The 11,913-nt window shown below is 43.2% G+C and overlaps 1 protein-coding gene across 1 annotated transcript; it reads left to right on the top strand.

Moving 5' to 3' along the window:
* The first annotated feature begins 473 nt into the window (after positions 1 to 473).
* On the top strand, positions 474 to 2,316 carry LOC110693389 (putative F-box/LRR-repeat protein At3g18150). The gene is made up of 3 exons (XM_021870513.1): positions 474 to 1,625; positions 1,718 to 1,891; positions 2,059 to 2,316. The coding sequence occupies exons 1-3, from the start codon at positions 474 to 476 to the stop codon at positions 2,314 to 2,316; spliced, it is 1,584 nt and encodes a 527-aa protein (XP_021726205.1).
* Positions 2,317 to 11,913: the final 9,597 nt, after the last annotated feature.

Genomic DNA, 11,913 nt, shown 5'->3' with positions numbered 1-11,913 from the left:
TATTCCAGTTTGTTATAATTGACAAAAGCAATTTATACAAGGATGTGGTTTTGATTGCTATAATTGCGACAAATAAATAAATGAATATCATTATTAACGTAATTCAATGGCCTCATAAATTATATTAGATGTTAACTAAACATTGATGTATAAAATAGAAAAAGAAAAAGAAAAAGAAGCATATATATGTTAATTGCTGAGTTTCGTTATTTTTTTTTTTTTTTTGATATAAGATAATCAACCTCGAATCCTCGATGAATTTATTTATATTCTATGTTAATCGTTGTTATATATAGATAGATCACCTCTAGTTGCATAAACTACGCTTGATTATAATATAACTGATTTTGGCCATGTTTGGTAATTAGCTATTAGCCGTTGATATAGTTGATTGTATTAACTGATTTGACTAACTAAATTATTTTATCTTGTTGAATATCTTTATCATAAGGCGAACACTACTCTATTTGATCATGAATTCAGACAGTGATATGACTATGAGCGACTGGGAAAATGCTGGAGAAAGCGAGGATTGGGAGTTAGAAGGAAGCGAGGATTTGGAGGAAGAAGGAAGCGAGGATATGGAGGTAGAAAGCAGCGAGATGGAGGAAGAGGAGGAGGAGGAAGAGTGCGCGAAGGGAAAGGAGAAAGTAGAAAGCAGAGAGGAGGAGGAAGATGAGGAAATGGAGGGAGAGTGCTCGAAGGGAAAGGAGAAAGTCGAAGGAAAAGATCGTATTAGTGAACTACCAGATGCATTAGTTGAAGACATACTATCATATATGCCAATGATGGATGCTATAAAAACAAGCATACTGTCAGAGAGGTGGCGATGGTCTTGGGCCTCCACCACCAAAATTGAATTCCTGTTCGAGGAGTTCAATGACACTCTGGATATGTTTAGCGAGTTTATAACATCAACAATGATGCTCAACAGGTCTAGTACAATCCATAAGTTTGTCTTGAGATCATATTTTGATGCATTTATGTCTCCAGCAATCAACTTCTGTCTCCGTCAATTGGTGCGTAAGCGTGTCGAGGAGCTTTGCTTGGATTTGGATTTTTGTTCTGAGCCTCCTCTTGCATACTGGCTCACGCCAGAAATTTACTATTGTGAATCGGTCAAAAAACTGAGCTTCACTTGTTGCCAGGTCTCTCCTATGGTTGCCGTCAATTGGAGATCACTCCAAGATCTTTCTATTGAAAATGCTTTTATCGATAATCAAACGATTCAAATGATTCTTTGCGGCAGTCCACATCTGGAATCGCTGTTATTAAGAAATTGTGGAGGGTTTAACCATATCGACTCAACTACTCTGACAAGACTCGTAATAGGTTGTTATGGAAATGAACCTGATTCGAATTCATGCCTAGAGATTAATGCTCCCAATCTTCATTCATTGGAGCTTACTGGTTGTATGAGGATTAAGCTGCAAAGTTTGAGGAATTTATTATCGGCCTTGTTGACTGTCAGTCTTTCATTCTCACTGGACGACGATGATATTAATCCTGATACAGCCATTGATAATAATGTTAATGTAGACGGTATCTATCAAGACATGGTGACCGGTCTTCTAAACATAATTCGTCCTGTCATGTATCTTACACTTGGAACATGGCTAATTCAGGTTAGTCTACCAACCTTATATTAGATCAAAATTGGAATCAATATGTAATACTAATTTATTTATTTTTTTTTATTTTTTTTGAATGTTTTCAGGCTCTCTCAGCACTTGAATTACAGAAATTTCCTCCGCCATTTTTACAGTGTAAGCACTTGAAATTAGATATCGATCTATATGAAGAGGAATTTCCGGGGATTAATAGTCTGTTGCGATCTTCACCCAACTTAGAGAAGCTTGTTGTAGATTTGTCTTGCTATCATGATAATGAGGTAACTATTGAATTTCTCTGATTGTTTCGTTCTTTATTTACACGCGTATTTCTTCTTTTGGAAGTGCCATACATTTAATTTAATACTCGTACAAATACATGATAGTCTAGTCTATATTGTATGACATTAAAAGTTGGTGATATTGTGGACTTGTTTTTATTATGCAGGAATATGAAGGAGGTCCAGGGGAGATATGGAATTTCGATGCCAATAACTACTGGGAATCGAAGAAACTGCTATCGAAGTGTCTGAAGACTGTTGAGTTTATTGGCTATAATGAAAATGTGCCTGAATTTGCAAAGTTTTTGTTACAACAGGCCAAAGGCTTGGAGACGATGACCTTCTCTAAATCTAAGGGAAATAATGATGATGATAGGCAGAGACCAGATTCTGGCCTGGCCAAGGCGAAGATTTCTCTGGAATAATCAGTGACTTGCTGAGCTTTCCGCGGTCCTTACCTCATGCCAGAATCCTTATCGAGTGATGACTCTCTCTGTGTTGGTGGCACTAGACCTGTTGTTGGGGTAATAAATATCATTTATTTGTTGAACTTTTTTTCATACAACTTTGTTTAATGTTTGAAATTTTTATGTAGTCAAGGAGCATTGCATTTATGCTGGATTCTATGAATGCTCATATTTGTGTATCCTCTTTACATGTGACATTCATGTTGTTGGGGTTACATGTTGAATTTATTCGAATCTTATTTGACAATTTGTGTCAATTATATATGATGAATTTCATCTTATTTATGACTTTTGCTGGTTTTTAGTTTATCATTACTTGGGTATGCCTCTCAGCTAGAGTAATCTTGTTGCTTGTCGAAAGCTATATTTCTTGCTGTAAAATCTTTTTAATGCTTGTGTGTTTTTTAAAATTGCGATGAATTATATTTTTGTAAAATTGACTTTAATTTAGGCCCTGTTTGGTTTGATGTAAAATGTTTTCATGGAAAATGAATTTTCCATTTTTTCCCATTTTCCTTTGTTTGGTTTGTTAAGGAGTGGAAAACAATTTTTCAAGGGTGGAAAATTCCATCATAAATGATGGAAAACATTTTCCTTCCAAAAACAAGGGAAGCCACATTTTGCTCTCTCCTCCTTACCTCTTTTTTTACTTCCCTCTCATTCATCCTTACATTTCCACTCTCATTTTTTATTTTTCTTGGACTTTTCTTGTATGCAACCAAACAAAGGAAAACTAATTTGCAATTGTGTTTTTCCTTGAAAATATGTTTTCCATGAAAACTAATTTTTCATTGAAAATGTTTTACATTAAACCAAACGGGGCCTTAATTAACTTTGAGTATTCCAAGTTTACATGAATAACACAAAGGCCACCACCATTATCAAACGACTAAATTCTCACATATTAAGCATATCGAAGATTTAAAATCCTATCGTAGGCCTCTTCTCTACAATCACTACTTAATGCTATACTCGATGACCAAATTTGTTCGATATTTAATTTTATGGAGTTACATACACTGATTAGGAATTAGTAGTGTATAATGTATAGTAGCAATTAGACATAATATAATCTCTCAAACCATCGTAATTTGCTTGGTAGTGTAGTCCTCTATATATCGAATGAAGTATTGTACTTTGTATTTGAAGATTGCGCAGGGTTTGATTGCAATCACATTATCTGATAATAGGAAATTTCGCACTTGAATTGGTTATTCTTTTAACTAAATATGGGTGATTATGCCTCTGTATGAGGCATTCCATTTTCGCAACTCTTGGTGTTGTGAGAAATGGAGATCGATAGACCTAAAGATGATATTTCAAGCATCAATAATTTATGTACATTATCATTGGAATAGATTGAGGAAGTATTAATCTAATGTTAACTAAATTGTCTCACAACATAAAAAATTATAACAAATAGGTAGAGTGAGAAAGGAAGAGAGAGATAGAGAGAGTGAAAAAGGGGTAAAAGGGGGCTCACCTTTTATCAAAAAGGTTTCACGTGCAAAAAAAAAGACAAAAAACAATTTGGACTACAACTATTGAGATCATATTTTGTACCACTGAGTATTTTTGTAGGTACCACTGAAATTATATTGTGTATCACTGAGAGTGTATTTTGTACCAGTGAATCTCTAATGGTATTATTTAACAGTCTAATGAGACATTTGAACCATTTTTGATATACCATTGAAATTTTATTTTGTACCACTAGGAGTGTATTTTGTATCACTGAATCTATAAAGGCAAAATTTAAATCTCATATAAAATGACCAACATACCCCTGTGAAACACTTCTATATGTCTCTCAACCCTCCGTTTGGAATGCCTCCAATCTCTTACAAATTTATGTACATATTCATTACAGTTACTACATTGCTTACTAGTATCACCTACTTGTATTATCAAACGAAATTTGAGACAATAATAAAGACATTAGAGTGTATATGTTACTATGTTAGTCCAGAATACCAGAACGAACCACATAATTTCTTTTACGATTGCAGCCTTTCTCTTAATGCACTTGAGAGGCTGTTGCCAATTCTCGCATGTAATTATAACAACTAACGAAGCCTTAGTTTTAAAATGATTTGGGTTGGTTAACATGAATCATCAATTTATTCTCGCATGAAATTCCCAACAAGCTAAGCTAAGTTATTCCTCTTTGACATGCACCTCATGTATAACAGTTTCCATCATTCTCAGTACTTAGTGTTTCGGGGTTTTCTGATGTCCTGCGGGAGAGTTACAACACCGAGACTGGAACCGGCCGCCTGTACCTGCAAAATAACGGAGACTCCTGAGAGCTCCGCCTCCAACGGTCAAGTTAGTACCTGATTAAGGAGTAATGATTACGGAAATTAAAGTAATAAGGTCTCTCTAGGTGAGAGTGTTTAATGTATAATCCGTGAGTGATTAGTGTTCTGTCACTTTTTCTCTCTCTGATTCTCTCTTTTCTTAATGAGGATTAAGAAGAGTATTTATAGTCTTGAGAAGCGTGCCACTCTCTAGGTTTAGGGTAAACCTAGGGCTGACCGGGCCTCTAAACAGGATTGGGCCTTGGTGGCCGGTTTTCCCATTTGGCATGGGTGGACACATGGCGTGTCTCAATTGGTCCGCAGAGGACGTATCTGTGATTGACACGTGGCAGGCTCCTATTTGCCTACGTGAAGGACACGTGGCGGAACCTGGTTGGTCCACTTGTCAGAAGGTGATTGGAGGATGAAAATCCCCTAATCATTTGCCCCTCACAGGTGGCACGTGACTGGTCACGTGTCACCTGTGACAGGTGTCGCATGGTGAGAGGCGACGGCCTGCTACAGGTGTCACCTTGCAAACGGCCGAGAGATTTTCCCGCCCACATTTTGAATTTGGAAGCGACCCTTCGCCTTCTCACTTCGCCTATATAAGGAAGTGCTGACTTCGGTCATTTTCACATTTGAGAACTTTGCGAGAACATTCGGACCCCTGAACTTGCTCTGACATTTCGGACATTTTCTGCCTACCGCCTGTTCTGACAAGCCGACTGACCCGGATTTCCAGAACTTCATCGACCGTCACTCGTTCAGGTAACTCAGTTCTCTTACTCTTAATTTTTCTTTTTATTTTTTTTTTTTTTTTTTTTGAAATGGCACCACGGAAGCACACGACACGACCTAAGTTAGTGATCAGCCGGTCACCGGGGACGGCTGAATCTAGGACTAGGAGTGCCGCCTGCCCTTTTCTGGACCCATCTTTGCCCTTTATACGAAGTCCGACTGTATCTGTGTCTATGCAGAACGTGATGGCCAGAACGAAACAGACTGCTATGATATCAAAATCGGACGGCTCCTCCCAAAGAGTGCTCCTTAGTGAAACATCTGACCAGGCGCCAGATGTAGAATTGAAACGAGGCGACTGCCAAGCCGACAGTTCTGAGAGAGGGGCCAAGGTGGTCCCTTCCCATCTTACCGTCGACATGTCTAATTTTCCTCCTGCCCCTTCTAAGGGAGAGGAGGCGGGCCCCTCTGGGAGAGGGGAGGAGTCGTCCTCTTCGGACTCATCAGAGGACGAGTCCGAGTCCAGCTCTTCTGGCCACAGTTCTCCAGGCTCAGAAGAAAAACATAGCCGCCTACAAGAGGCGAGACTTTCTCACGCAGTTGAGAAGGGGGACAATTGGGCGGAGCCGTCCGCCTCTTACAGAGAGGAAAACGCCCCCTACTACTGCAAGGTGCCCCGGGGCCGGATCGCAACCATGCAAGACAACGTGGCGAGCTTTATTGCCAACCACAGAATGGGCCCGGAATTTTTACTGTTTGTGCCGGATCCAGAAGACACTGTCGTCTGGCCGGCTGGTACCAGTTATGATGACGGCTGCTTTGGCTGCTATGTGGCGGCCATCAAAGCTGGACTGCGCTTCCCATTACATCCGGCTGTTCAGCGGATTTTAGATGGGTATGATTTGGGGTTATGGCAGTTAGCCCCCAACTCTTGGGTAAACGTACTCGGCTATGTGGCCGGGTGCGAAATGTACGGGGTGGAGCCAAGCTTTGAGGCTTTCGCCCACATGAACTATCTCAGCCGGACCCCTAAGTCGGGAGGTACCGGCTGGTATCAGTTGACAAGCCATAGGGGTTACCTCATGACGAGAGGTAAAGCGAACAAATGGAAGGATTGGCGGAACACCTTCCTTATCATTGAGGGTTCAGACACGGAGCTGAACCAACGTTTTAACAAGTGGAATAGGGATCCGCCTCTTCTCGCAGGCGGTCGCAGCATGCCGCCTGTTCCCCCAAAGGCTAAAAAAGAGATCCTAGACAAAGGACTCTTCAAAGTAGAGACTAGGGTGAACTCTACTTCAGGGGTACGAGAGCAAGTACCCCTAAACTGCGTCCCGAGCTTTAAGTGGCTCTATGATGAGTACTTTTTGGCCGCCTGTGGCCTCAGCAGTCGGTGCTCTAGAGGTAGCCGGCCTGTCAAATACTTTGTTTTTTCAAGCCTTGTTTACTTGAGATTTTTACTAACTTTGCTGTTTATTCCTTGCAGCTGACGCCATGAGTAAAATAACAGCATCCAAGACTGCGGCGGCCATGTTGCGGGCCTCGCTCATGAAACAGTCTTATGCCGACTCCCCCAACAAGGGGGCACCCTTGGTAAGCTTCGAAAACTCTTCCTCTTTTAGTTGTCTTATGCATATACTAACTCTTTTTGTTTTCAGTCTGGCACTCCAAGGGCTTCTTCCTCGCAACAGCCGGACCCCAAGGCCCGGAGGACGACTGTTGCAAGCTCTCCTGGGTCTTCCAGGAAAACGGTGGCGGCTGAGAAGCAGCCGGCCACTTCTTCAAAAACCCCGGCGGGGCCGCCTAGTAGTATGGACCCTCACTTGTAAAAACTCACTCTTGCTTCCTTCTTGACTAGGTCTAACTTGTTTTTCCTTTCGCTTAATGCAGCCGGCCCTCAGGGGCTTGACTTGGTTGAGGTAGCCAAGTCCATGGTTAAAGTAGTTCCTCCATCTGACAGGGAGGCGGTCAGGGGTGCCGGCACCCTTGACCTTGATGGGATTTCAGGGATCCTTGCTGAGGTATACTGAGTTTTTGAGTTCCAGGACGCCTGTTATCTTTTTTTTGCTTGGAAGCTGACGCCTGTTTTTCTTTGTACTTAGGCCCTGCTCCGAGTCAACAGCCTTCGCAAGCCAATTGATCGGAAAAAACAAAGAGGTAAAGGCCGCAAAAGCTATGGCCGCCTCCAGCTGTGATAAGGCAATGTTTCAAATTGCCCAAAATGAAGTACTGACCATTGATCTTCTTTATTATCAGGCGCAGGCTACCGCCGCTGTTCGGGCTCAGTTAGAGGCGGCCCAAAAGAAGGTTGACGAGCTGGAGGCGACCGTCACAAACCTTAAGGCCGAGCTGAAGCCTCTTCGCCAAAAAATGCACTCTTACGAAGTCATGGAGAAATCTTTGGCCAACGTAAAAGAACGCCTGGTGAACCAAGAGAAGAGTCTTACCCAAGAGCTCTCGGAAAAGGCCGAGCAAGAGAAGAAAGAGCTCGTCCGGGAGATGGTGGAAGACTCCGCTCAAATCCAGCGCATGACCTGGGAACGACTGTTCCCCAGTGCCGACTTTGCCTCCTGGGAAAGAACGTACCGCCAGTGTTCGGAAACATATAATCAACAGATCCTGGCGGCTGCTGAAGAAGAGGCATTGGAAGGTGCGTTGGAGGAGGAAGAGCCGGTTGTGGCGCTTGTGCCACTTGGGGGTAAGGCATCAAAAGAGGGTGCAACTAAAGCCGAGTCCAGCAAGAAGAGTGCTGACCAGGCGGCAGCTGCTGATACTGAACTGCCCCCTTCTTAAGCTTTTAAGTATTTTTTCCACGGCCTGCGTGTCGTTTGCTTTTGTAATTACCCGGCCAGGGGGCCGGGGTTCTGAATATTTTTATCTATTAATGAAATCATTCTTTGCTTGAAATTTGTCTAAGTGTTGAATATTTGATATTGCATTGTACACTATATCGACTGTTTTGCATGGCCGATTGTAGATAAGTACGGATGGTCCTCCTATGCCCCTGGACGACTGGTTGTCTGTTTCCAAGCTGGGCGATCAGTCGGCCATTTATTTAATCGGTCTGACCAAGTAAAAAGAGTGTTAGTCGCAAAGGAATTAAGTAGGATAACAAGCGGCGTGTACCGGTTGTTTCCCTTTATTGCCACTGTTGGCTTTTAACTCGTAATTTGTTAACCCAGCAAGAGTAGTGGTTGAGAGCCCCTGTTTGTTAAAAACAGGCGGACGACTCATACCTTTTAGGCTCCATACTAAGTTTGAGTGACTATTAAGTTAACATAAGAGTTACTTAGTCTTCGTCACAATCTAGATTGAGTAGTAGAGGTACCAGGCGGCGGAAGCCGGCTGATCCCCTTGATTTTCCAATGTTTATTGGCTATTAACTCAATAGGTTACCAGGTAGGAATAGGGGTTTGAGTGCCCCTGTTTGTTTAAACAGGCGGACGACTCCAACCTTTTAGGTTCCATACCAAGTTTGAAGGAGTGACTATGAGTTAACGTTGGAGTTACTCAGTCGCCGCCACTTTTGTTTGAGAAGTAGAGGTACCAGGCGGCGTAGGCCGGCTAGACCCCTTGATTCGCCAATGTTTGTTGGCTATTAACTCAATAGGTACCCCCTGCATTTATCCCAAGTAATACAGGCGGTTATCTGACTCAGATGTCAACTGCTACCACTGGTTTGGTTAGTGATAGAGTTATCCTTGTCTCAAAAACGGCTACGTGGTTGCCCTTGGGGGCAGTCGTATAGGTGCCGTGTAATTAGTTTATAGAACAATGTTCCACCCAAAAGGGAGCTGCTCTCTGCGACGAATTTCATCCGGAGGGATGCCGTCGGACGCCTGCTATGATGTTGGGACAGGTCGTATTAGTTTTGTAAATTGATCAGGTGGCTTGGCGCCTGGTCTGATCATTCGGCCTGCGGCCTTGGTAAGTTCTTGGTGAACGTAGGTGCTAAGTAAAAGAAGGGTAGCCGCCTGTTAGGCACAGGGTCGGCCAGGCCCTAATCTTTTTAGCCAAGTATTGTGAGTAAAATACTCAATGGAGAGTAGCCGACTGTAAAGGAACAGACGGCATGCCCCTCTGAAGATGGAGTGAAAAAACTCAATGGAGAGTAGCCGACTGTAAAGGTACAGACGGCATGCCCCTCGTAATACAAAATTGAATAGTAAGTGCGAACTTTATTAAGTAGTTCTTTACTTTACATCATTCAGAAGAAATATTTTTTAAGGTTATCTACATTCCAAGTTCGAGGCAACGGTTGTCCGTCTGTTGTTTCCAGACGGTAGGTACCGTCCCTGACTTCCTCATAGATTCGGTAGGGTCCTTCCCAGTTGGGAGTTAGTTTGCCAGACTCATTAGCCCTACCAACTGCTTCCATTTTTCTAAGTACAAAGTCCCCTACTTTGAGTGGACGCCTGTACACTTTTCTGTTGTATGATCTAGTCATTCTCAGGCGATAGATCTCATGGCGCAAAACAGCATTGCCCCTCTTTTCAGGGAGTGAGTCTAACGCCAGGCGCATGGCTTCCCAGTTTGCCTCTTCGTCATATAGCATTACTCGAAGAGTCGGCTCGTAGTGTTCTATTGGAAGAACAGCTTCCGCACCATAAGTTAGGAGGAATGGAGTTTCTCCAGTCGCCCCTTTTTCAGTCGTCCTAATGGCCCAGAGAACATGTGGGAGTTCATCCGCCCATAGGCCGCCTGCTCGTTCAATTTTTTTCTTGAGACCGTCTGAGATGATTTTATTAAAGGCTTCTACCTGGCCGTTTGCTTGTGGACGGCCGACAGATGCAAAGTAGTTTGCAATTCCTTGGTCACCCAACCAGTTTTTGAGAACAGGCGTCTCAAATTGAGGACCATTATCAAAAACCATAGACATGGGAACCTCAAACCGAGTGATTACGTTTTTCCAAATGAATGAAATTACATCTTTCGTCTTTATTCCCTTTACAGCCTCCGCCTCTACCCATTTAGTGAAGTAGTCAACGGCAACAAGTATGTACCTTCTGCCGCCTGTAGCAGGCGTATATGGACCCAGAATGTCCATGCCCCACTTAGCAAACGGTAGTGGGCTATGAATGGTAGTGAGGTCAGTAGCCGGACGGTGAATTAATTTGCCAAACCTTTGGCACTTGTCACATTTTTTCACCATCTCCATTGCATCAGCTTCTAAGGTAGGCCAGAAGTAGCCCTGGCGCCTTGCCCTTTGAGCAAGCGTCCTTCCACCTATATGTGAAGCACAGTAACCAGAGTGGAGATCGTCTAGTATCTCTCGTCCCTTTTCTGGAGTAACGCACTTTAAGAAAGGTTGTAAGTACCCCCTTTTGTGAAGTTCCCCCTTTATAATTTCAAAATTGGTGGCTCGTCTTTTCATTGCTGCCGCCTGTTGAGGATCATCCGGCAGCGTACCGTTTGTAAGATATGCCCTGATTGAATCCATCCAGGTTGAGCTTCTGTCTAGGATTCCAATAGGGTTTTCCTCGATGCTTCTCTTCTCCATTACTTCCCAAAAAACAGTTCGTGGAGTATCGGAGGAGGCGGATGATGCTAATTTTGACAGTGCATCTGCCTGGTTGTTTTCTGATCTCGGCACTTGGATTAGATGGAAATCCTCAAGGGAGTCGACTGCTTGTCGGACCGCCTGTAAATACTTGATCATGGCCGGATGAGTTGCTTCGTATTCGCCATTGTACTGACTCACTATCAATTGTGAATCAGAACAGGCGTCTATTTTTCTTGCCCCTGCCGCCTTGCACATGCGGATCCCGGCTAGTAAAGCTTCATATTCTGCCTCATTGTTTGAAGCCTGAAAACTGAAGCGTAGAGCATACTCGAACCTGTCGCCCTCTGGAGATTGACATACGACGCCTGCTCCACAACCATTTGAAGTAGAGCTTCCGTCCACATATACCTTCCAGACTTGGTCTGGAACTTGAGAGTCAGGAGGACGAGTCATCTCTACAATAAAGTCAGCAAAGGCTTGCCCCTTCACTGCTTTTCTAGGCTCGAAAGTAACTTCGAGGCTTTGAATTTCTATGGCCCATTTGATCATTCGTCCTGACGACTCCATGACGGTAAGGGGCCGCTTGATAGGTTGGTCTGTATACACGACGACTGCATGTGCCAAAAAGTAGGGCTTCAATTTTTTAACAGCCATAAAGAGTGCAAGACCAAATTTCTCCACTAGGGGATACCTCAACTCGGCATTTTTCAGTACATGACTGACAAAGTAGACCGGGAGCTGACAGCCGTCCCTTTCAGCAAGGAGCACAGCGCTTAACGCATGATCAGAGACGGCCAAATACATGTAAAGTACTTCTTTAGGCAAAGGGCTGACCAGCCTCGGCAAGGAATGCAAATGAACTTTTAATTTCTGGAAGGCGGTCTCAGCATCCGGCCCCCATTCAAACCTTGCCTTTTTCTTAATTGCCTGGAAAAAGTATAGGCATTTGTCGCCTGATCGGCTTAGGAATCTCCCCAAGGCAGCCAGACAACCTGTTAATTTCTGAACCTC

Source organism: Chenopodium quinoa, unplaced genomic scaffold (assembly GCF_001683475.1).
Source record: "Chenopodium quinoa cultivar QQ74 unplaced genomic scaffold, ASM168347v1, whole genome shotgun sequence".
Classification (NCBI taxonomy): Eukaryota; Viridiplantae; Streptophyta; class Magnoliopsida; order Caryophyllales; family Amaranthaceae; genus Chenopodium; species Chenopodium quinoa.
The sequence above is the reverse complement of the archived record's forward strand: the minus strand, read 5'-3'. Positions and strand labels throughout refer to the sequence as shown.

Bases quoted from the DNA above. Each gene is read 5' to 3' on its own strand.
- LOC110693389 (XM_021870513.1), top strand. From the start codon at position 474: ATGAATTCAGACAGTGATATGACTATGAGCGACTGGGAAAATGCTGGA. The intron at 1,626-1,717 runs GTTAGTCTACCA...GAATGTTTTCAG, and splicing joins TTGGAACATGGCTAATTCAG to GCTCTCTCAGCACTTGAATT. The intron at 1,892-2,058 runs GTAACTATTGAA...TTTATTATGCAG, and splicing joins CTTGCTATCATGATAATGAG to GAATATGAAGGAGGTCCAGG.